We start from the raw sequence: 25,413 nt of genomic DNA, 5'->3' as shown, positions 1-25,413 counted from the left end.
CCCCGACAGGGACAGCAGCACCAAAATCTGCATTATTGGCCCCGAAACGGAGTGTATCAGCCAGGAGAGGCAGATGATGGGGACAAGCTGGTGCCACCCCACCAGGTTGTCACTGCTGGTGTCCCCATGCCCGCTTTGAGCATTGGGTGCCGGGTCTCTGAGCAAGGGCTCAGCCAGCACACCCAGATGGGTGGCTCTTCCCCTTGGGCTGTGCATTAATCAAATACTTTTCTAGACGAGGGGGAAGGAGAATGGAAAACCGGTGTCCTGTTACGGGGTCACTTTTCAGTCCTCCTCCCTGCTCCAAGCACCCCTGCAATATTTTTTCAGCCCCCCCGGATATTTACAGCAGCTTTGCGAGACAAGGGGAGCTGCATGGCAAGGCAGAACCCTGAGCCCTGCGGAGCCCCAGCCCTGTCCCCCTCCCCTCCGGTGGCTGAATTTCGGTGCTGCAGAGCACTGGGAGGCTGCGGGAGGGATTTCTCTTACCTTCGGGGTCACTGCGAAGCCTTGCAGCTTAATTTTAACTCTTCACATTCTTTCAGAGCCATCCAAGAGGATTTTCCTTCTTATAAGGGAGAGGAAGCAGCATCCCTCGCACCATGCCCATCGCTCGCCCTGCTGGCCGAATCCCCGATGCCGCCTGGACCTCGGGCTTGAGGGAGATGACGGAGCCCTGGAAAGGTGCCTTGGGCTGCCTCGGCGTGGCCGTCTTCTTCGCCATGACCATCGGCATCATCTCCTGGCAGGCCCTGGAGCAGTCACCGGAGGAGTGGGTGCTGCGGGGCCGGGCGGGAGGGGTGCTGTGGGAGCGCCGCCGGGGTGCCCTGCTCCTACGGGCACTGCCTGAGGGGCAGCCGGTGGCCGTGATCGCCGTGGGTGGAGTGCCTGCGGCTGAGCCACCCCCTCCACGGGACCGGTGCTGGCAGGACGGAGGCCAGTTCTGCTACGCATGGGAGGAGGAGGCCGAGCTCCGTCTCTCCCTCGAGCCCCCGCCGGCCCCTGGCACCGAGTGCTACGGCGTCCACTGGACCCCGCTGCGCCCCGAAGTGATGCTGAAGGTACCGGGGATCCCCCACTCCACACCCTCTTTCTTCACCAAACTAGCCCAAATATCAAGGATTTGGCCCAAATTGTAATATTTCCCTAGCGCAGCTTGTGGGGTTATCCCTCATCTTGCATGGCTGGAGAGTGCTGGGTGGGAAAAAGTCCCCCTCCAGAAGTCTCATGCTCCGATGCTGACCATCCAAAGTACTGAAGGGGCTGCCACCACCTCCTCCCAGTGCTATGTGTGTATGGATACCAAATAAGTAATTGCTGGAGTGAGAAGTGGCGAAGCGAGACGGGGAAAGCTCGGGAAGCTCCCTGCCAACCCCAGGAACAATGCGGCATCTCACGGCGCCCGTGCTCCTGCTGGGATGACAATTTATGGAGAGTTTTCATTCACATGTTTTTTCCTTTTTGGCGCTAAATGGCCTTATTTCGTGCTGGCGGACGGTGCCTGAGCGCAACCAATCGTCCTGTGCTAACATCAGCTTGTGTTCGTTTGGGAGGTCTCGAGGGGATGAGCAAGAATAGATTTTCTTCCCCCATTAAAAAAAAAAATTAAAATAATAACAAAACTATTGGAAAATATGATGTGGGGAATGTTAAGTGTTAAGAACAGCTTTCCCCCCCCCCCCCCCTCCCAGCTGGTGTAACTGGTTCAGCTGACACCCATGCAGCTATTCTGGGCCTCCAGCGTTTCCACTTTAATAATTTACATCTCCCCTCCCTGCCCCTTGTCGAGATGTTAACCTCTCTCTGCCCCCACAGCAGGAGCAAGCTCTGGGAGTATCCTTGGTGGTGGGGGGGTGGGAAGTGGTACCAGGGCCAGGTCAGGCATGGGGGCCATCTCTGCTCACCCAAAACCCCTCCAGGTTTCAGGGGGACCCGTCCCTGCACGCGGAGTCACACGGGAGGCTAAGTCCTGCTGATCCCCTGCTCTGGCAGAGAAGGGAAACCCTCAGGGGCTTTGGAGCACTGGGCAGCACGCAACAGCAGACCTGGGGGAAGGTTTCCTTCCCTCCCTCCCTCCACAAGCTGGAGAAGTGGGCCCCTTGAACCTAACTACGTTTAACAAGGCCAAGTGCAAGGTGCTGCACCTGGGTCGGGGCAATCCCAGACAGGAGCACAGGCTGGGAGAAAAACTCACTGAGAGCAGCCCTGCAGAGAAGGACCTGGGGTGCTAGTGGACAAAAAGCTCAGCAGGACCCAGCGGTGTGTGCCTGCAGCCCAGGCGGCCACCTGCATCCTGGGCTGCATCACCAGAGGGGTGGCAGCAGGGCAGGGAGGGGATTGTCCCCCTCTGCTCTGGCCACGAAGATGCTTGGAGGGCTGGAGCACCTCTCCTATGCAGAAAGGCTGTGAGAGCTGGGGATCTTCAGCCTGGAGAAGAGAGAGCTCTGGGGTGACCTCACTGCAGCTTTTAAATACTTGCAGGGGGCTTATAAAAGTGGAGAGCAACTTTTTGCTCATTCATATAGTGATAGGACAAGGGGGAATGGTTTTAAACTAAAAGAGGGGAGATTTAGATTAGAGGTTAGGAGAAAATGTATTACTCAGAGGGTGGTGAGGCACTGGCACAGGCTGCCCAGGGAAGCTGTGGATGCCCCATCCCTGGAGGTGTTTAAGGCCAGGCTGGATGAGGCGCTGGGCAACCCGTGAAAGGAGGAGGGAAACCCACTACCTTTGGCTTTAAATGAGAAAGTTAAAACTTTTGTGATCTTCAAAGTGAACAAAATATGTAACTTCCACTCTTGATTTTGTAATTTCTTTTCTCTTCCTTCTCTCACACCACTCAATAACTAATCAACCTGCAGGTTGCAAAAGAGTATTTATGCAGAATTTCAGCATTTTTTTTTTTTTTCATACCTAAAAGCCCAGCTCTTTTCTTGTGGAGGAAAAGCTTAAAGCCAAATATCTTCTAGCAGGTCAGATGCAGAAAGCAAAAACCAAGCAGCTACCAATTCATGCAGAAAACCCCTAAATCTCAGGTTTTGGGCATTTTTCTTCCTGGAAGATGGTGCTGTGCCAATGCTGCAATAGCAGGCAGGGGTTTGCATCTTATAATGCAACACGTTCATGTATTTGTCCCCAGGCTGAGACATTTCTCTCTCCCTGCTGCAGGATTGCTTCTCCATGGCCAATATCTCCTGGTACGGAGGGGCGAGCATCCGTGACCAGCGCTGGCCATTCAACAGTGTTGATAGCCCAGCACAGCCCTTTGTCAGCGGAGATTTTGGCAAAAACCCCACTGGATATGGCCCTGTGCTAGAAAGATACTTCCTAGGATCAACAGGTATCTGCCTCATTTCCCATTTTTCCCAATTTCCTATGGCTTTAATCACTGCCTCTACCTATCCCTCCCCTCATCTACAAGGCTGTTAAAGAGCAGGGTAGATAACTTGGAGATTATAATATATTTTATAAATGGGATAACAGCTAGCATGAGTAGATGAGGGATGGATCCCAAACCACCCTATCTCTGTGGGAAAAGCCAGTGTGTTGAACCTTGGCTGCATTTTACAACTCAGTGCCTTCCTCTCTGGAAAATGGGGTTTTACCCAGGTTACCCCAGGGAAATCCCTTGCTCTTGGCATGTCTTTTTTGGGCAAATTCATCTCCCCCTTCTAGTGAGACTAGAAATCTCTACTGAGATGGAGCAGGATGGGTGCAGCTCCCTCACTGCCTGCTCCCTGGCTGGCACCATATAAAGAACACACAACTTTTGGCATCCAAATTTCAAGCCTAGAAGTAAGAAGCTGAGGTGTGGCATAGTCCAGAATAATTTTGTCAATGATGTCCCAAACTTGAGCGGGATTTTACACACCTGTCTACCACGGGTGTAAATTCCTCTTGGGTGGCTTCACACTGAGCTCACGGGTCCCCAGTACTGCTGTGGGATGCTGGAATGAATCAAACTGCCATTGATTTCCACTTTAGGGTGGATATTTGGATTATTTCCCAGCGTGCCAAACTCCAGATATTTCCTCCAAATCATCAGTTGTCCTGAAAATCCCCTGTGGCTATGTTTTTGGAAAGAAACTGAAGCTGCTGTCTGAGCTGAATACAGAGCTAAAAGGCAAGAAATGGTGCAAATCAAAAGGGCTTTTAAGGGCTGGAGGCTAAAAAGGAGTAGTGGAAGTGAAGAGATGGATATTCTTGCATGGTCGGGGCAATCCAGGGGAATTTTTTTTTCCAGGGAGTGGAAAAAATTCCAGGGAGTAGCTGGACTCTGCCTGCACGTCCTCATGGCCACCAGCACGAGGACATGGAGGCATCAGGAGCCAGCCATCGCTTTTTCCCTTCTTTTCACCCCAAAGGAGTGACAGTAACGGTGGCACCCGATGTGCCCTTCATCCTTTCGCTGGAGAGCAACCAGCATTTCTGCCTGGGTAGTGCCGGGGGCCCCCTGCAATACCTCCTCTGCATCAGTTCCGACGTGGCCACCGCGCACCGGCACGTGGGCACTCAACTGGTGGAGCCGACACGGGTGCTGCCAGACATGGCCCTCCTGGGGTAAGCTGCTCCCTCCATCCCTGGTGCCACATTGCTTTCCAAGCCCTAATTAGTTAAAAATAAATAAATAATAATAATAATATTAAAAAAATATCTTGCTCCTTTATCTCATCTGCTGCCATAGGTAGGGCAGTGATGCTTTTTGCTTGCCTGTCTCCATCCTCTTGTGCTGAATGTCTTGTGTCAGAGCGAGATGCAAACTCTTCCCCCCATTTTCTCCATCACACAGGTCTCCCATCTGGCACTATTATGGCCCAGTGGGCTCAGCTGCCAAAATTAAGCGGGGTTTGAGGTCACTCACCAGGAGACTGAAGCGGCACCGGCTTCAGGAGGGGATCCTGGCCCTGGGAGAGCGCAGCACTGCCACTCTCGCTGCCATGGTACGTCCCTTCCTGCCAGCCCCTGTGCTCAAAATGCAAGCCAAGAGCACCCTTAAACCCCTCTAAACGGGGGGTTAATTAGATTTCTTAAAAGTGCAAACACACCTGTTCTGTGGGGTGGGGAGTTTATTGAGCATCCCTTCCCTGGGACAGGATGCTTGGTTTGGGGTTTTGCCTGTGGATCTGGTGACACTGAGCTCAGAGGCTTTACCACTCCCATTAAACACATTTTTCCACCTTGCTTCCTTGCAGGAATACGTGTCCATGGAGCAGAGGAGGAGGCGCAGCTCAGCCCATGCCTGGGACCCTGCATTGATCAACCCCCTGCAGCTCTCCATCACGCTGTCCCCCTACACCAGCATTGCCTCCCCGCTCTTCCTGCGCTCGCTGAGGGACAACGAGGCCAGCTACTGGCTGAGCCTGCAGCCTCGCTTCGGGGGCTGCTTGGTATGGGACATGGCCCCCCACCTGCACATTAACCCCGTTTGTGAAATTAAAGCTGAATAAATACTCCCCGCCCACAGCTCGGGACAGCCCCATCCCCTGCTTGGGGCAAACCCTGTGGCTGTAGGGCAAAGTGTAGGGGAGGAGCTTTCCTCCTGCTCTGCAAAGAAGCAGCTTTTGAATTTCCACTGCTGAAAGATGTTTCAAAAAGTCACCAGCTTGCAGAAAGTAGCTCAATGCTTTATGTTCCCCCCCCCCCCCCCTTTTTTATAGTCATTTGATGATCCACCAGTTTGCCACCCACTGGGGGATTCTTGGGGAGCGGAGTGTTTTCACTTTCACACATTGCAAACTGCGGCGCCATCCACCCTCCAGCCTAGGGGGTTGGCAGGATATTTGAAGGGTCTGACCCATGTTTTCCACCCTTTTCTGCAGGTCCCACTGCTGACCACATGGAAGGGACGCCTCTGCGCCCGCCTCAATGTCACCAGTGAGGTGGCGCTCAGCTGGTACCTGGCCCGTGCCCGGGCCCTGCGGCGGGCACTAGGGGCCGCGTATGTGGTCTTTGAAGGTGCCGAGGGCAATGCCTTCCTGGAGCAAGCCATGTCCCCTCCTGCTGAGCTGGCTGGTGACCGATATGCTGGGGCACTGGCAGCAGCACTGGCCACACTGGGGAATGCCACTGTCATCAGCGCTGGTGCCAGGTGGGTTGCAGTGAGAAGATGCTTGGGATGATGCTTTAAATGTGCCCTCAGGATGCTGCATGTGTGTGGAGATGTTGCTCTCATGTCTTCTCTTCTGGCATGTTATTTTTTCAATATTCTAGAGCATAAAAATGCTGAAATGAAATGATGTTTAACTGTATTAATGCCAGATGCAATAAAAATGCATCTCATGGTTCATGGGCATTCAAGCTTCAGGATGCTGCCTCTGCTGCAGGATGGAGGTGAGCCCTGCAGTCATGACCAAATCCTCATGTTGGCAGTGGCTTATGGTGCCAAATGGCTGCAAAATTTCTGACTTTTCATGCTTGCATAGCCCATAGCAGTGTTAATAGTTGAAATTATGCCTTGAGACTTTTTTTCCCCCCACTGTTGTGATGGTTAGCAGATGGGAAGGCTAACTTTGCAAAAGGCTTTCTGCAAAATGGAAAGCAAGGCTAATAGGAAATGGCTATTTCCATGTTTTGTGCAAAGAATTTATGGTGAACTGCATGAGAAAGCAATTTCAAGTTAGTTAATTTTCAGAGAGAAAGGGGGGTTTCATGTGCTGAGGCACTGACAGGCCAGCAGCTGCTGGGGATGTGGATGGCTCCTGCTCAACCATCTGCGAGTCAGTGGTGCAAAGAGGCACTTCTCTAAGCATTTTTAGCCCATCTGGGACCGTACCTTTCCTGGTGGGCAGTTTTCAGACCAGAAGTGTTTCATAAACCCTCATGTCAGCCTGTCTTCTAAGATGAAAGCGGACATTTTTGGGGAGTCAGCAAAATGGGCACGAGGTCAATGAAGAATCCAAGCTGTGGGAGCAGATGGACGCAGGGCTAAACTCTCCTTGGCTAGATGAGCTCCAGACTATTTTTAAGCCAAGGCTTGTCATGAAGGTTTGGACGTGACCCTTTTTGGCTGCCAGAAATGCAGTGGCAGGGGGCTGCTTCCAATATTAGGCTGCTCAGGGGCATGACCCACCGCACCACCAAGGAAACCCTAGGCATAGAAATGCTACTTAGAAAAAAAAAAATAAAAATGAAATAATAATTTAAAAAAATGGGGGGGGAAAAAAAGAAAAATGATGTTTTCCTATGGCAGATGGACAAAAGCGGTCAAGAATGACAGCCGCTCAATGCAAAACAGATGATCATGAGTGAAAGCCAAGAGGAGAAATCCTCCCTGCAGGATGCATCTCAGTGGGGTTTATGCTTTGGATTTGGGGCCCTGCATGGGCCAAGGCTGAGGGTGCTGTTGGGATACCTTGGTTGATGTCTTGGCTATGTTTGTGGGGAGTGTTTTCCCATCAGGATTGGTGTAGCCACGTGTAGAGTAGAAAGGGAAAGTTTACAGCCCATGGCTGCAAGGTGGGTCACCAAATGTGGATCTCATGGGGTCAAGCCAGGAGAAGGAAATCTTTGAATCTGGGGATTTGGGAAAAGGTTACAGAGGAAGGAGGTGGACTGGGGTGGCCAAATGAGACGGGGCAGGCTCAGTGGGTAGGAGTCTCAGTGGGGAGCACTGATCTCCCTTCCACAGAGGTCCCTGGTGGTCAAGGAACCCACATCTGACCACAGAGTCTGCCGAGACAGCCGGAAATCTTAACATTTCCGCTCCGATCCTTCTAAAAACAGCAGGTTTGTGCTTGTTTCCCCACAGATCTAGTCACCTACCACTCTTCGTCCAGATGAGCCCACGGCGCTCGGACTGGAGCCACGCGGGCCTGAAGGGGGTTATCCCCTCTGTGCTGCACTACAGCCTGCTGGGCTACAACTTCTTCATCCCCGATGCAGTGGGTGAGGACTTCTTTCCTTCTTTGCTCCCCGTTGCTGTCTTTGCTCTGTTTTTTTTTTTTTTTTTTTTTTTTTTTTTTTTTTTTTTTTTTTTTAGCACTTTTTCAGGCAAGAGGAGCACAGGCTTTAGGGTGCTATAGGGACGCTTCAAACGTTTTGTTCCCAGGATCCAGTTTTGATTTGATTGAGGGTTACTAGGGGAATCGACCGGGGAACTGAAAACAAAAAAACACATTGTAAATCTTAACAGGCAGCCAGCTCTCTGGGGATGCCCTTCGTGGAGCTCCTTAACCGCGTGTGGAGGGCAGCCCACTGCCTCTTGCAGCTTTTCTTGGGCTAAAACTGTGACAAAAGCGAGGAAGGAGCCAACCGCTGGCAAACAGCATGCCTGGGCTCTCAGATGGGGAAATAAATATTCCTAAAATGCCAGCAGCCACAATCAAAGTTTATATTTCTGCTCCAGAGTATGATGGCATGAGATATCCTTCAACAACAACAGGAAAAAAAAATAGAAGTTGAGAAACACTCGTGTAATGAGGGCTGATGAGTGGCTCGTTTTGCCTCTCTTCTTGGAGGTGGCCGTGTTATTTGTTTGAACCTTGCCACAAGCACACGAGTCATCGCAGGGGCTCCACATGGAGGTGATCAAAGCCAGCAGAGCTGCAGACAGCCCTGAAAAAAAAAAAGTGGTGTTGAGCAATTTTCAATTTGCTATTTTTAGCTGGTTTTCCTTAGAAAACAAGGCTTGGGCAATCATGGCATGTCACTGCTGCCCTGAGGAGATGTTGAGTCTGTTGGCTTTTGTCAATGGGACAAAGGATGAGAGAGCAGGGCTCCATCCCTGCAAGGGATGTCTTTGGGCCTCGTTTCATGGGATACCAACAGCATCGTCTCTTTCTTCCCATTTGGGGACAAATTCACTTTGTGCCTTTCTGAGGACTGTTGGATTTTTCCAACCTGCCCTTCTCTGTTGGTACTGGCTGTGTTTTGGTGAAGCAAATTTTTAGGGTTTCTTACTGTCTCCCCTCTACCTGTTTCGTTCATTTAGGTTATCCTATCAAGTCTTACCTGACTAGCATCCTTTGCTTGGGTATAATGGCATCACCTACGCTTTAGTGATCCCGGTTTAATCCTAGCATGGGATCTGGGCGCAATATTGTACTGCCTGCTTTTCCCCTTGAATATCACATTGTGACAGCCTCAAGAGACTGGAGTATTTTTCCATGATGCACATCAAAGAGGCAGAAAAATCCATTATATTCCCAACACTTTTATTTGCAAGAGGAGAAAGCCCTTTTTACGATGTTCTGCTAAAATTTAGAAACTGTCTCCTGGTACATCATCCCCAGCATGAGCCCTATCATACATCCATCTCCAGCCATTTCAGGATGTTTAATTGTGGAACAAAGGAAGAAAAAACACATGGGTGGGGATCCAGCTTCTCTTGCATTGGGGTTGTGTGTCCTGCTTGTATCAAGAGCAGATGGCTTTGAGCTGTCCAGCTGTCCTGTGAGGGGGTGTCCCCAAGAGGCTTTTCTCTGCTCCTTGTCCCTGGCAGGAGGCAGCCTGGCTGGTGATGCCCCAGGGGACCAGGAGCTGTACGTGAGGTGGCTGCAGATCGTGACCTTCCTCCCCGTGATGGCCTTCAGCACCCAACCCTGGCTCTGCTGCGACACCTGGGTATGTATCCCCCTGTCTTGCGGAGGAGGAGAAGGGTACATCCATCCTTTAGGGGATAACCCCCCTCCCAAAGCCACTAAAATTCCCATGGGGGAAACCTGGGGCTAAAATCCACTGCCCTACTTGTGCCACCCGCAAAATCCTGCTCTGTGCCCCCAGCGACCTCATCGCTGTCCACTCTCAACATTTTTTTTGCTACAAAATTCTTGTGAATTGATGCAGCTTTGTGCTTGGGCTATGTGCAATGGCATGGCTGGTACCTACAGCACCTCTGGGTATGACAGTGATTGTCACATGTGTCCCTGCTTCCCTTTAGCTGATGGAATTGCTTAATTATAGTATGATCAAATAGTTTATATGATATGCGAGTGAAGCCTGTAGATTTGCCATAAAGACCTGTTTCAGTGGTTGAAAGCATTTTCCTGGGGATGTCTCCTTTAGGGCATTAAAGGAAGAAGGTGATTCCTTAAAAAATCATGAGGAAGGATGTGGGGAATGCCATCGTATCTCTTTACTAGCAGCAAAAGAGTTGTTTGTTTTGGTTAAGGATATCAGCACTCTGGAGGATATCACCCACCAGCTGATGTCCTCAGCTTTTATATTGAAATAGGTAAAAATCAACCATATCAACCACCTTTGGCTGCCATGAGGATCTTGCAGTTCAGCGACTTCTCTCCCTAAGGAAATGCATGTATTGTTTTTCCGTATTTTTGGGGTGAAGGGATTGCCATGTATCTCTCATGCAGGTCCTGAACCTTACCCGGCAGTGCATACAGAGGCACCGGGACTTGGTGGTGCCACTCATCCTAAAATACAGCGAGGAGTGGCTGCGTTTGGGGTACCCCATCTTCCGCCCGGTGTGGTGGCTCAGCCCAACAGACCCAACCGCTTTCACCATCGAGGATGAATTTCTCATTGGAGATGAGGTGGGGAATGTGGAGACAATTCTCCCAAAGGGGGTAACATGGGGGGGAGCATAATCCTCTGTGAATTGCAGCAACACTTTGTGCTGCTTTCGCATAGGGATGCGGCCAAGGAGGGGACACAGTCTTCTAAAAAATATCCAAAACTCAAAATCGAAGTTCATCAGCAGTGAGTTTGTAGTTTTAACATCAGGGCAGCTTGTGTTGCAGAGTTATCTTCTCAGGTCCTGCTTGCCGCCTCCGGTAGATACTGTGATATAGGATTTCCAAGCTTGAGTTTCTTAACACAAATTCTTCAGGTTCATTGTATATGTTGTTTTGTGGATGTTTATTTTTTTAAGGAAACTTTCCCTCACTGCAGGAAATTGTTAAAATATCTTTCTGTTTCTCTTTTAAAGTAAAAATCGAAATCAGGTAGGATGTTTTAAAACATATAAATCCTTAGCATAAGTGAATTTGAGTGGCATTGTGCAGAAGAGACATTTCTGTCCTGATGCCCTGTAGGGTGCATATCCAGGTTGTAACTGCAAGCAAGCTAAAGCTTAGCTACTTCCCCCAAAATCACTCAAAATGAAGAATCCCTGATGTAATCAAAATGGTCTGGTCTGTGTTAGCCTGTGTTAGATTTCCAGTAAAATACTGCAAAATCATCTCTCCCTGGAGATGCTGAACTATGGTTTGGCTGAAAGCTCCTGAAATACGGTAAAACATCAGGTCTGCTCCGTCAGTATTGCAGGGCCAAGCACTTCTGATAAAGTGTCATGTGAGGCCAGCAAAATCTTGTCTGATTTCACTTCAAAAGGAGCCTGAGCTGGCAGGGGAAGAATCCAGATGGGGATGTTTTGACTTCCAGTATGTCTTGGGAAGTTGGAAGAATGGAAATGTGCTCCAAAACCTGCCTGGTGCCATTTGGAGTGCCACTAATAATTAATTACTGGAAGGTGGTGGTTATTACATAAGGTGGTTCTGTCCTGGCGTGGTTTGAGGCAAGGTTAAGCATGAGGATGCTGGGATAAACCTTTTGAGCATTGATCTGGATGTAAGCATCTGCTGCAGGGAGCTCAGAAACATGGCTTTGTGCTATCACCATCATATTCTGGCATCTGAGCTGTCTCCCACACCTTTTTGAGGAGTAACTCTGAGGTGGGAGGATAGCCCTGCTTTGAAATCCACGTGTGTTTTTTTTTTCAGGTGGATTTGTACATTACAGCCAGATCTCTGTAGTCCACATGTCTTGGCAGCATACTTAACAACCTGTTGAATCCTTTCAGCACAAGATGTTGAAATGTAATGGCAAGGAGACAAGTGGCACTCGGTCAGCAAAAAATTATCAGCACATGCAGCATCACTTCCCATCAGCGCTGTCTGCCTGGCAAAACTGGATATTGCAAGAGACTGGGAAGCCAGGTCATGCTCCAAACACATCTATAAAGGCCACAAGGGTCCAAAACTGTCCCCTAAAGTGAGCTAAACACCACATTACCTCCTTTGGGGTAATGCTGCTCAAGGAGCATTGATGTACAGTGTGGGGATTGACCAAGACCTCAAAAAGCAGATTTAAGAATGAATGATGCATAAATTTCTTACACTATTTCTGCTTTTTATCCTTTATTTTTTCCATTATTGGCTTTCCTGGAGTTTTATTTTTATCCTTTCATTCTCTCTTTCTTCACCATGTGCATTCAGTACAGCACAAATGCAAACAGCAGCTTTAAATTTAAGCCAAAGTGGCTGATTTATTCCCCCCCCCCCTTTTTTTGTTCATTTTTCCTTTTCAGAAAGCCTGTGTTTTCCTTGAAAAAGGCTTAATTTAGGGCTCTGAAAACCTCTTTCAGTTTCTGAAGTGAAATAATTTATCAAGTATAAATATCCTCAGAATACTGAGACCTTTGTTTGTTTGTTTGTTTTTTGCTTTTTTTGTTTGTTTGTTTCAGTAAAGGGTGAAAAAGCCTTCACAAACCCCTTCTTCCTGTATAGAGGACTCCAGCAATGGGACGGTCTTTCCCACAATTTGAAGGGGAAAAAAATCTGTAAAGTTCATTGGGGACTGTATTACCCTGACTAAGCCACTGTAGAGGAGCAAACAGAACACGCTTCTCCTTATGACACATCTCCAAATGGGACTCACTGATTTGTGACACAAAAGGACATTTTAAATGCTTTTACTTTTTTTTTTTTTTTTTTTTTTTTTTTAATGCTTTTTATGCAATTGCCCATGTACTAAGGCCACCAGCCAGGACTTCCATGAGCACTTCTGGGCGCTGAGCAGCTACATCTCTTGCATCTCCAAAGGAGCCTCGAGTCCACAGAATGATGAATGAAAAGTGAACCTGTTGCTTGAGAATCAATAACTTGTATTATGTGTATTGAGCACAAGTTGTTCCTAGAGCTTATCTAACCTGAATCCAGACCAGATCTACTGGAGAGGAGCCCTAGGCAGAGAGCTTTTGAAGCCCAGCTTTATGGCAGCCCACATCTAAAGCTCCCATAGCATGATCATTTCTAATTAAAATACAAGTTTCTGCTTGTCTCGCTGCCAGGTAGTGTTTGACTTCATTTATTAACTCACAATGAAGGGTTTGTCCAAATCAGATTACCCCCAAGCAATGGGTGACGAGAAAAGAGAAATTCATGCCCCAGTCACAAATCTACGTGGCATGGGGATGTCTCTCCCTTGACTCTGTGCCACCAATTCCCACCACAGCTCCATAAAACCTCCTCAAAAGCTGCTTCATATGAGCCTGAGCCCACTCACAGCCTCCCTGCATCCATCCTGTCCTGCTCAACCTGGAAGCAGGAGCTTTGTTTTGAACAAACACCCTATTTCTGATTGTGGTGTTTATTTTTTTTCAGTTTGGGTCTTTTAAAAAATATGAGCTGGGTGGATCCTGGAGGCTTTTTCTTGCAAGACATGCATTAGATGGACTCCAGAGGTGATTTTTCTCACAAAATACAGGCTGGACAGACTCTCAAGGCTCAGTCCAACAAAGGCCATTGCATCACTTCTCACGGCAATTGTGGAAGCCTTGACCACAGTGGCTGTGGCTTCTGCTGCTTGCACACAAGGACAATCTCATTTGCAGCTATTAGACAAAGGTTCTGACTTTCTCTGCAATGACCCAGCTAACCCTCCATCTGCAAAATTATTTTTTTCTTTCTCTCTTTTTCACTGCAGGTCTTGGTGGCCCCAATAACAGAAAAAGGGCAAACGTGGCGAGATATCTACCTGCCCGGAGAAGGGCACCAGTGGATGGACACCAACACTGCCCGTGTGTTTGATGGAGGCACCATCCTCAGGAATTACTCTGCCAGCCTTGAAGAGGTGCCAGTTTTTGTAAAGACTTCCTAAATATGGATTGTTGTGGCTTTTAGGCAGTTGCCCTCCTTCAGAGCAGCACTGGCCAAATGTGGTCACTTTTCCTTAAGATAATTTCTTGCATTTTTCTAAGAATGTGTTTTTTACTTTTATTATTTCAGCAGAAATTGTTCAAATTGTCTATTATTGCTGCTATTCTAAAATAGCAACAGTACAACAGTACAGATTGGTCACAAATACACATCCACACCACGTTGACCTCCATCTTTTTGAGGTTTCCCAGGGATGTATTTGTGTGCCCATGCTGTGTTCTGGTGGGCACATCCGATGCTCCCAGGTCCCTGCCACCCCAGTCAAAGATGCTGCCTTGGCCCGAGAGTGGATTTTCCAGAATCTGATATAAACAAACATCACCTGTCATGATTGGATTTATGCATTTAAAGAATAAGATGTATATACAGGGAAATGTAAATACAGTAGCTCTATACATGTGCCTGGACATCACGTGCTAAATGCTACATGCTTCTCTCATCTGATGCTGCATCTAGTCCACCAGGAGAGAGGACTCGGGGGAAATGGAGCACAGGTCTCTGTACAGAGATTAAATCACTGCATAGCCCAGGTGGTACCAGCATCTTCCTCCAGACCTTGCCCGAAGTCAAACTGAAGATAGAATCAGTTTTTGCTATTCTTCACCTATCGGAAAGTCACCAACTTTTTAGTTAGGTTTAGTGCCTGGCTGAAGAAAAAAAAATAACCACCATGTTCATGCATGGTGCATCTTTTACATGCTGTAAAAGTTCTCAAGCAGCCAATTTCTTTGTGTTTGTTAATAAGATACACCTCATTTCTGCAGTGAATTTGCTTTAAATTGAGTTTTCTGCTTTGTTGCTGCTGTGTCAGGGTTTGTGCTGGTGTCACTTGGCAGTTTCTGAGTTATAAAGGGTAACGTTGCATCACTGACAGCTAAAAGAATATTGTTAATGCATTTTCTATCTTGAGAACATTTGGATATTAAAGACTGCATTTGGAGTCACCGTAAGGTTAATGAAGTGTTCATTAATGTAAACTTGATTTAAAGACTTGGCCTGCCTTGCCGTCAGTGTCTCTGGGCACTGACTGATCTGTTCTCTGCCTTGTGTCTTCCTCTTGGCAATCCATGTGGAAGAGGCACAAACGTTTCCCCTCACATGTTTTCTATCTTTCTATCTTATTCTTTTCACTATCTTAAGCTAATGCTCCTGTTTTTCTGAAAGGGAGACTTAGGCATGTTTAAGATGTATGGAAGTGGACGGGACATCAGTGGATGCTTAAGAGATTTCCTGAAATGAGGGCTCTGTGACTATAAACTGGTAAATGCTTGCAATATTAACTAGCTAAAATAACATAGTAAAAACAAAAATACAATAAGCACAAGCTCTTCTTTTAACAATTTTTTTGCTTTAAGCACTTTATTTTACTCCACTTTGTGTTTTTTTCTTTTACCTGTGCAGCAGATGTGCATGCCTGCCTATTTTCTGGATGTATTTCTAAATCTTCCTGATTGGTAGAGCAGGAATGAGTGGTTTGGGTAGATCTTATAAGGCAGAGATTGTGACAATGTTTATGGATGGTGCACTCTTATCACCACTTGGATTAACAGTTCTTTTTTTTTCCTCTGTCAGAGACTTTTAAAATCTTTTGCATACCTGAGAGATGGGCTCATCAACCGTTTGGCTTTTTCACTATATTTTTGCTGCTGTGCTGTCCTGTGAGAAAACTTTGTCCTTTGTTAACAGTTTTGTGGGTTAACATCCAAGATGTGGTGCTGAACTAGTTAAAGCACTGCTGGGGTGATGTTATGGGCTGCATATCTGCATAGGGATCACCAAAATACCCAACAGGTACAGAGAGGGTAGTTGAGGAAAGGCATCAGGCCACAGGCTGTCCCTGGTAAGGCAGAGACTTCTTTGTACATTTTGTGTGTTACCTATAAATATGGATAACTTTATATAAATATATAGTGTTCTTAAAGTTGACTCTAAGACTACCTTTAGAGTGTCATGTAGACTTTCCTATCTCAGCTTCAAGACTTTCCTAAACCAACTTGATGCATTCCTTGAAGTCTCTAGCAGACTTCAGGATTTTTCTAAAGTCGACTTTAAGACTTAGTCCTCAGCAGACTTCGGCAGATCTCTGGAGATACTCAAAACCAGGCTGGATGTAGGTGACCCTGCTTGAACAGGGGGCTTTTGGACTAGGTGATCTCCATAGGTCCCTTCCAACCTCAACCATTCTGTGATTCTGGGATTTCTGAAATCTCCAGCCAACTTCGGCATTCCCAAAGGCCATCTTTCTGAGTATAGTAGTCTTGATCAGACTTCAGGAGTTTCTTAAAGACAACTCTAAAGTTTTAAACTCTTAAAAGTCACTCCGAGATTCTCTTTTATTACAGCAGTGTACAACGGGCAACCCCAAACCAACTGGAGGAAGCCAGTCCTCCATGCCCCTTGGCCTAAGTGAGTCGTGTGGGGACAAAAAAGCCCTGCAGCATTTCTACCCCATCCAGTGGTTTGGGCTGAAACAACTGATGAAACAACTGAAGCCCAGGCATCAACCTGCAACACTGCAGACCCTGAAACCCAAATCCCCCCAGAGGGGCAGCGCAGCTGCTGCTTTAACCCCTGGTCAAGGACATGGTGAAACCTGGGACGGAATTAAGGAGCAACTTTCAGCCCACAACCAGTGCCAATGGGCTTGGGTGCACCTGGAATCCAGTTACCAAAGTCATCAGTCAGCACCTTGTTTGTGCTGAAAAGCGGGGTTCAATGGGGTACTTGTTTCTCCCAGGAAATTCTCCCTGAAAATAACTGCAGAGAAAGCAAAGCAAAGGTAATAACATGGTTTGGGCTGAGGAGTACTGAGAGGTCAAGAGCTGAGGTCGGGATCTGAGAAGCACTTCCAGTCCTTGCCTGGTCCAGAGGTGCACAATGGGACCTGAGGTCACCCAGAGAAACACCCAGGGTTCTGTTACAAACCACCCATGAAGGTTTCTGAGACACCTCCAAAGGCACGTGGAGAGACCTATGCAGCATGCGATGGTTCACAGATGAGCTCAGGGAGCAGAAGAAGGGACGTGGAGCTGAGGAACACAGAAGGCTCTGCAGAGGCTCATGGGGACCTCTGAAAGGCTCATGGAGGACCCTGGGATGCTCATGGAGGACCCTGGGATGACCATCTGCAGGTAGTTTTCCTTGTAGGTCAATTCTGGTGAGGGTAATTTCTGGAGTCCCAAAAGGGGCTGTTTTTAGTTTGTTGCTTTAATATTTTTAGCCTTGTCAAATCCAGCTTCACAGTAAATACAGAGATGAAAAACATATTTGAAAGAACAGCCTAGAAAAACATGTTGTTTTGGTTGATTATTGGACTTTCATTAGGAACAAGGAGGGGGTTGTATGACATCTATCAATTATGGTTCACTTGACTTTTATGGGTTTTTGTGTCTTTCAGTTCCATCAATATCTTGTTCTCTTACTTCAGAAGAGATGGTATCACATCTCATCAGGTGTGTGTTTCATTTCTCTGTTTACAAAGGGGAAATTCTACATGTAGTATCCTCAGAATGATTTCTCTTTCTCTTGCAGACCAGCGCTCTGCCCTTCTTTCCTGAGATGGTGAGTAACCACCCTTTTTTCATTTTTTTTTTTCTTCCAACATCAGTATTTCACATGCATATGCTTTTCCAGCAGTTGCTTCTTTCCTAAATGGTACCATTCCCCCTTTCTGTGTTGCATTCAAGATCTGCTGTCAAATGTCTGTCTTCATTCTGTTCTCTTCCATCTGTAACAAGGATGCTTTTTGGTCATTATGAGGCAGGGCTCAATTTGCCCAGCTTCAGGTTTTTCCATTAGTGGCAACAAGTGATTTCTGAGGACAGATTGCTCTCACTTGAATTCAGGGGGCTACGGTTTGGTATCCTGGCTGCCTTTTAAGTCAGTAAGTAGAAACGAGTACCTTTCAAAATCAGAAACAAGCATCTTCAGAGAGCCTTCTCCCACATGGGCAGAATAAATGTCCCACTAATCATGCCCCATGAACTATGGGAAGAGTGTAAACAGCTACATAAGACTTAGACGAGTAACTTTCACGTGGATGAATAGTATCTCAGGTTAATTCTACCCTGATAATAATTTCAGTTGTGTCATTTAATTTATAAAAAGACAAAGCCCCTTCAAACCTAGGAATTCATGGGGGAAAACCTTAATATAGATCATCTGTGGCTCACAAATGAGGAGACAATTAAAATTCCTCCTAAAAACAAACCCAAACCATTCAAAACTCAGTTTCAAGCAGCTGGACTTCCACATTATGACTGTCACCCTCTTCACCAAAATCAGGAACAGCTGTGCAGTAAATTGCACTGTACAGATGTCAGTTCTGTGCCCAAGAAAGGAGAAAATAGCAAGAGCTTAGCTGTCCTTTCTCCATGAGGTAATAAAGCTGAAGATGCAACAGGGAACGTGTCCCTGGTGTCTCACTGGCACTGTGATAAATCCTTCCCATCGCCTACAAAAACAGCTTTTGTGCAAGGATGTCCTCATACCGCCCACAGGTAGGTCTGACTTGGATTTGGTGTTTAACGGGGAAGAACAAATATCAGTGTTTGACTGGGGCATCGCTTCAGCCTTCCATGGCTGGTTCCTTCAGCTACTGGAAAAAATAGCAATTATTGCCACTTCTTAATACCATTAAGGTCCCTTTCCATGAAAAAGCTTAATGTGTTTTGCAGAGTATAGATGAAGTTTCCATTATATTTCTGTTCAAATGACTAACCAAGATGATGCTACAGGTGGTGGAAAAGTGGAGGGAGGAGAGGACCACATGCTTCTCCTGACTCTTGATCTCCCTTTTTCTTCTTCTTCCTCCAGCCAAAACTTGAATTGAGAGAGTTAATAATTATTTCTGGTATGGTGGTGGTTGTTCTTATTGCTCCTAAGAAATCTCACCAAAGACTCAGGAAAACACAGCATTAGAGACTTGTAGCCATACACCCTTTGAGTGTTTAACGTGATGGAAGTGACAATATAAACAGTGAGGAAACTGAGTGCTTTTCAATAGCATATCTGAAATCCCTGTACAGGGCTGGTGTATCACTCTCCGCATTTGAATGGTTGGACAAAAGAAGAATGAATTTTCCTGCGCTGAATGTGAAAGAAGCAGACACAACTGTCTGAGGTAGGCTGGATGAATTGGTGTCTAGGAATGCCTCTTTTCCCTGACTTTGGGTGATGAGGTGGACACAGAGTTGTAGCATGGCCAGCGTGTTACTCACCAGTGGCAGATGTTGGGAAGAGAACCTCCTGCAGAAATGACTGGTACCACAGGCATGCTGGTAGAAGACTTCAAAAGAAAGTGACTATTTTCTGTATATTTTAAAAGGTTTATTTTGAAGTGAAGCAGTAGGAAAAGATTCAACCTTCGAAGGGCTGTGAATAAAAACTCCACATTCTCACATATCCAGTGTAGCTGAATGAACTGTATTTCATGCACAGACTGCCTCAAGGGAGGTGAGATGTGAACAACATGTGTATAAATTGTCATGTTTGAAAAAAAAAAAAAAGGGACTATTGCTGTGGTCCCCTCAACATCCTTGTTTTGTACCATCCATCCAGCAAGGCTGGCAACTTACTCTTTTTCATTTTAAGGTGAAGTTTGCCTGGCTTGCGAAAGGGATTACGCACTGTGGTTAGCCATAAGGCATGGGGATGGTGCTTATTTGTTCCTTGCTATCTAGGTTCCTGCTTTGAGGAAATAATCTCTGCTTTCTGACAGCATTTTTAACTTCTTCTAAAACTCCAGGAATGGCTGTGTGTCACCCCTCATCAGGACCAGAAATCAGGGGGTGTAAATGACAACCTTAAACACTCTAGGTTCTTACAGAATGAAGGAAGACACAAGTGCAGAAGGTGATTCAGATGCTAGATAAGACGACTCAGAGGTAACCTTTTAATTTGTCCTCTTTCCCCTGACAGTAGAAGAGTCTTGGAAGAGAAGACCCCATTGATATGTTCAGGGTGAGATTCAGCTTACTCAGGTTTGCTTATCAGAAAGCCTGGTGATGAATTTGTGCTGGTCAACCAGGCTTCCTTCCCTGGCAGTAAACCAAGGAAAGAAGTGATTATAAATGATCTTGTGATTACACACGGACTTGAGATGACTCAAACCGACATTTAGGCAGCTAAATGGGTGTGCAAATTCTTCCATCTGCAGGGTCTGGAAACACAATTGGGAAGAGAACCTGCTTTTCTGTATGCCCACATCAAGCCTAACTTATTGCATAGTTTATTTACTATATATAGTAAAAGATTTATTTTTGAAGTGCATTTGGTTGCTTATCCTGAAGGGTTCATAGATTTTTCTTGCTGTTGTTTTTGTTTGGGGGTTTTTGGAGGGATGTTGACATTTCTGTTTTCATGGTATTTTTTTTGTCTGCACAGCATTGAAATCTGCAGTTATTTCAGTGACTTCTGCCAGCATATCCTTTATTACATCTCCTTTTTAAGTAAAAATGTGAACAAAAAAATCTATCCTTACTTAAGTTTATGTTGATAGAAGCAGAAATCAGTCTTTACGTTTGCATGGTAAAGTTAAACTCATAATTTCTATTCCAAATGTGAAACTAGCACCCAAACCTGATTATCTGGAGAATGTATTTGAAGGATTGTGTTCTGAGGGATACCTTTGACAGCATAATTTAAGTTCAGTATATAGCTTCAACAACAGTAGCAACAGCAAAGTATGTGAGTTTTTTTAAAGGTTCAATATTAAAAATATTACTTTTTTTTTTTTTCCCCATTTTGATGACTTAATGTAGTTCTAAATTTGACCTATGTCAAAGAAGAGGCTCCATCCCCCAAATCTCATAGTTACGTTAAGCATTTAGAAAGAAAGAAAATATGAGGAACAATATCCAACAGGAAAGCAAAAACGAACATTACTAACCCTAAATTGTGCCTGAACCCTATGCTTCACTCACCCAAATATCTAATGCTTATTTCATGTAGGAAGTAATGTTTGTTGGTTTTTTTTTTTTTTTTTTTTTTTTTTTAGCAATGCAACATATAAAACACTCATTGATATACTATTTTGGCTTTAAGTATTTCAAAATACCCATCTAAGAATGTCTATGTCATGCACATGTCATTGAATCTATCTGCTATAAGAGGAAGAACTTCTCATGGAATTGTTTCCTAATTTCTCTTTCAATGTCCTCCTCAGGTTTTACGTCTGAGTATGCTTTACATCACCACTTTCTCCTTTTGATATTGTGTGTAAAATAATTGTGCTACCTTTAAGTCTCTTGAGCAGACAGGGACGAACCCTGCTTGATTATGGCTCAAGCGTTAGGACCAACCAATGATCCCTTGGACAACGCTTACCAAAAGGGCAGATGTGAAGGAAGGAAATGCCTGAAGAAAACTACACTGCAGTGACCGAGTTCATTCTCTTGGGTTTCATTGACCGCTTGGAGGTGGAATTACCTTTGTTTGGGCTCTTCCTGCTCATCTATATCACCACGCTGGCGGGCAACGCTGGCATCATTGTGCTCGTCTGGCTCAATGCCTGTCTTCATAGCCCCATGTACTATTTCCTAAGCAATTTATCTTTCTTAGACCTCAGCTATTCATCTGCTATTGCTCCCAAGATGCTGTTGAATCTGTTAGCACAGTGGAAGACCATTTCTTTCTTTGGTTGTGCAACACAGATGTTTCTCTTCGCTGCCCTTGCTGATGCTGAGTGCCTCATTTTGGCTGTGATGGCCTATGACCACTACATGGCCATATGTCATCCTCTTCTCTACACCATTACCATGTCCCACCAGGCCTGCGCCTTCATGGTAGCTGGGGCTTATCTCAGTGGGGTTCTGACCTCACTGGTCCACACGAGCTTTGTGTTCACCCTGTTGTTCTGTGGCTCCAACACCATCAACCCCTTTTTCCTGTGACATTCCCCCACTGCTGGAGCTCTCCTGCTCCAAAACAAACATCAATGAGATCCTCCTCTTCACCATGTGTGGCTTTATACAAACCAGCACCTTCCTGATCATCATCATCTCCTGTGCCTGCATCCTTGGCACCATCCTTCAGTTTCATGCCACAGAGAGCAGGCACAAAGCCTTCTCTACCTGCACCTCCCACCTTATGGCTGTTGGCATATTTTACGGTTCCCTGCTTTTTGCTTATTTACGGCCTAGCTCCAGCTACTCACCAGACACAGACAAAATAATTGCTGTAATTTACACTGTGGTCTTACCCATGCTGAACCACAGGATCTACAGCCTAAGGAACAAGCCTCTAGTGTGCCGCCTCTAGTGTGCCGCCTCTAGTGTGCCGCCTCTAGTGTGCCGCCTCTAGTGTGCCGCCTCTAGTGTGCCGCCTCTAGTGTGCCGCCTCTAGTGTGCCGCCTCTAGTGTGCCGCCTCTAGTGTGCCGCCTCTAGTGTGCCGCCTCTAGTGTGCCGCCTCTAGTGTGCCGCCTCTAGTGTGCCGCCTCTAGTGTGCCGCCTCTAGTGTGCCGCCTCTAGTGTGCCGCCTCTAGTGTGCCGCCTCTAGTGTGCCGCCTCTAGTGTGCCGCCTCTAGTGTGCCGCCTCTAGTGTGCCGCCTCTAGTGTGCCGCCTCTAGTGTGCCGCCTCTAGTGTGCCGCCTCTAGTGTGCCGCCTCTAGTGTGCCGCCTCTAGTGTGCCGCCTCTAGTGTGCCGCCTCTAGTGTGCCGCCTCTAGTGTGCCGCCTCTAGTGTGCCGCCTCTAGTGTGCCGCCTCTAGTGTGCCGCCTCTAGTGTGCCGCCTCTAGTGTGCCGCCTCTAGTGTGCCGCCTCTAGTGTGCCGCCTCTAGTGTGCCGCCTCTAGTGTGCCGCCTCTAGTGTGCCGCCTCTAGTGTGCCGCCTCTAGTGTGCCGCCTCTAGTGTGCCGCCTCTAGTGTGCCGCCTCTAGTGTGCCGCCTCTAGTGTGCCGCCTCTAGTGTGCCGCCTCTAGTGTGCCGCCTCTAGTGTGCCGCCTCTAGTGTGCCGCCTCTAGTGTGCCGCCTCTAGTGTGCCGCCTCTAGTGTGCCGCCTCTAGTGTGCCGCCTCTAGTGTGCCGCCTCTAGTGTGCCGCCTCTAGTGTGCCGCCTCTAGTGTGCCGCCTCTAGTGTGCCGCCTCTAGTGTGCCGCCTCTAGTGTGCCGCCTCTAGTGTGCCGCCTCTAGTGTGCCGCCTCTAGTGTGCCGCCTCTAGTGTGCCGCCTCTAGTGTGCCGCCTCTAGTGTGCCGCCTCTAGTGTGCCGCCTCTAGTGTGCCGCCTCTAGTGTGCCGCCTCTAGTGTGCCGCCTCTAGTGTGCCGCCTCTAGTGTGCCGCCTCTAGTGTGCCGCCTCTAGTGTGCCGCCTCTAGTGTGCCGCCTCTAGTGTGCCGCCTCTAGTGTGCCGCCTCTAGTGTGCCGCCTCTAGTGTGCCGCCTCTAGTGTGCCGCCTCTAGTGTGCCGCCTCTAGTGTGCCGCCTCTAGTGTGCCGCCTCTAGTGTGCCGCCTCTAGTGTGCCGCCTCTAGTGTGCCGCCTCTAGTGTGCCGCCTCTAGTGTGCCGCCTCTAGTGTGCCGCCTCTAGTGTGCCGCCTCTAGTGTGCCGCCTCTAGTGTGCCGCCTCTAGTGTGCCGCCTCTAGTGTGCCGCCTCTAGTGTGCCGCCTCTAGTGTGCCGCCTCTAGTGTGCCGCCTCTAGTGTGCCGCCTCTAGTGTGCCGCCTCTAGTGTGCCGCCTCTAGTGTGCCGCCTCTAGTGTGCCGCCTCTAGTGTGCCGCCTCTAGTGTGCCGCCTCTAGTGTGCCGCCTCTAGTGTGCCGCCTCTAGTGTGCCGCCTCTAGTGTGCCGCCTCTAGTGTGCCGCCTCTAGTGTGCCGCCTCTAGTGTGCCGCCTCTAGTGTGCCGCCTCTAGTGTGCCGCCTCTAGTGTGCCGCCTCTAGTGTGCCGCCTCTAGTGTGCCGCCTCTAGTGTGCCGCCTCTAGTGTGCCGCCATCTAGTGTGCCGCCTCTAGTGTGCCGCCTCTAGTGTGCCGCCTCTAGTGTGCCGCCTCTAGTGTGCCGCCTCTAGTGTGCCGCCTCTAGTGTGCCGCCTCTAGTGTGCCGCCTCTAGTGTGCCGCCTCTAGTGTGCCGCCTCTAGTGTGCCGCCTCTAGTGTGCCGCCTCTAGTGTGCCGCCTCTAGTGTGCCGCTCTAGTGTGCCGCCTCTAGTGTGCCGCCTCTAGTGTGCCGCCTCTAGTGTGCCGCCTCTAGTGTGCCGCCTCTAGTGTGCCGCCTCTAGTGTGCCGCCTCTAGTGTGCCGCCTCTAGTGTGCCGCCTCTAGTGTGCCGCCTCTAGTGTGCCGCCTCTAGTGTGCCGCCTCTAGTGTGCCGCCTCTAGTGTGCCGCCTCTAGTGTGCCGCCTCTAGTGTGCCGCCTCTAGTGTGCCGCCTCTAGTGTGCCGCCTCTAGTGTGCCGCCTCTAGTGTGCCGCCTCTAGTGTGCCGCCTCTAGTGTGCCGCCTCTAGTGTGCCGCCTCTAGTGTGCCGCCTCTAGTGTGCCGCCTCTAGTGTGCCGCCTCTAGTGTGCCGCCTCTAGTGTGCCGCCTCTAGTGTGCCGCCTCTAGGTGTGCCGCCTCTAGTGTGCCGCCTCTAGTGTGCCGCCTCTAGTGTGCCGCCTCTAGTGTGCCGCCTCTAGTGTGCCGCCTCTAGTGTGCCGCCTCTAGTGTGCCGCCTCTAGTGTGCCGCCTCTAGTGTGCCGCCTCTAGTGTGCCGCCTCTAGTGTGCCGCCTCTAGTGTGCCGCCTCTAGTGTGCCGCCTCTAGTGTGCCGCCTCTAGTGTGCCGCCTCTAGTGTGCCGCCTCTAGTGTGCCGCCTCTAGTGTGCCGCCTCTAGTGTGCCGCCTCTAGTGTGCCGCCTCTAGTGTGCCGCCTCTAGTGTGCCGCCTCTAGTGTGCCGCCTCTAGTGTGCCGCCTCTAGTGTGCCGCCTCTAGTGTGCCGCCTCTAGTGTGCCGCCTCTAGTGTGCCGCCTCTAGTGTGCCGCCTCTAGTGTGCCGCCTCTAGTGTGCCGCCTCTAGTGTGCCGCCTCTAGTGTGCCGCCTCTAGTGTGCCGCCTCTAGTGTGCCGCCTCTAGTGTGCCGCCTCTAGTGTGCCGCCTCTAGTGTGCCGCCTCTAGTGTGCCGCCTCTAGTGTGCCGCCTCTAGTGTGCCGCCTCTAGTGTGCCGCCTCTAGTGTGCCGCCTCTAGTGTGCCGCCTCTAGTGTGCCGCCTCTAGTGTGCCGCCTCTAGTGTGCCGCCTCTAGTGTGCCGCCTCTAGTGTGCCGCCTCTAGTGTGCCGCCTCTAGTGTGCCGCCTCTAGTGTGCCGCCTCTAGTGTGCCGCCTCTAGTGTGCCGCCTCTAGTGTGCCGCCTCTAGTGTGCCGCCTCTAGTGTGCCGCCTCTAGTGTGCCGCCTCTAGTGTGCCGCCTCTAGTGTGCCGCCTCTAGTGTGCCGCCTCTAGTGTGCCGCCTCTAGTGTGCCGCCTCTAGTGTGCCGCCTCTAGTGTGCCGCCTCTAGTGTGCCGCCTCTAGTGTGCCGCCTCTAGTGTGCCGCCTCTAGTGTGCCGCCTCTAGTGTGCCGCCTCTA

The 25,413-nt window shown here is 48.6% G+C and overlaps 2 protein-coding genes across 2 annotated transcripts; both read left to right on the top strand.

Annotated features, from left to right (window-relative positions):
- The first annotated feature begins 602 nt into the window (after window positions 1–602).
- On the top strand, window positions 603–13,833 carry LOC116489327 (SITS-binding protein-like). The gene is made up of 10 exons (XM_032187563.1): window positions 603–1,061; window positions 3,169–3,340; window positions 4,365–4,560; window positions 4,790–4,940; window positions 5,193–5,387; window positions 5,820–6,088; window positions 7,748–7,884; window positions 9,440–9,561; window positions 10,308–10,487; window positions 13,660–13,833. Exons 1-10 carry the CDS (start codon window positions 603–605, stop codon window positions 13,831–13,833), a joined length of 2,055 nt encoding a protein of 684 aa, XP_032043454.1.
- Window positions 13,834–21,244: 7,411 nt separating this feature from the next.
- On the top strand, window positions 21,245–22,151 carry LOC116489555 (olfactory receptor 5AS1-like). The gene is given in 2 exon segments (XM_032187982.1): window positions 21,245–21,778; window positions 21,780–22,151. Coding segments are annotated over 2 exon segments (906 nt in total).
- Window positions 22,152–25,413: the final 3,262 nt, after the last annotated feature.

The sequence above is a fragment of the Aythya fuligula genome, chromosome 5, assembly GCF_009819795.1.
Source record: "Aythya fuligula isolate bAytFul2 chromosome 5, bAytFul2.pri, whole genome shotgun sequence".
Taxonomy (NCBI): Eukaryota; Metazoa; Chordata; class Aves; order Anseriformes; family Anatidae; genus Aythya; species Aythya fuligula.
The sequence above is the reverse complement of the archived record's forward strand: the minus strand, read 5'-3'. Positions and strand labels throughout refer to the sequence as shown.

What these genes read in the sequence shown, in the direction of transcription:
- LOC116489327 (XM_032187563.1), top strand. Translation starts at nt 603, where the DNA reads ATGCCCATCGCTCGCCCTGCTGGCCGAATCCCCGATGCCGCCTGGACC. An exon ending in CTGCCACTCTCGCTGCCATG is followed by an intron (nt 4,941 to 5,192) that starts GTACGTCCCTTC and finishes GCTTCCTTGCAG; the next exon opens with GAATACGTGTCCATGGAGCA. An exon ending in GGCTCTGCTGCGACACCTGG is followed by an intron (nt 9,562 to 10,307) that starts GTATGTATCCCC and finishes TCTCTCATGCAG; the next exon opens with GTCCTGAACCTTACCCGGCA.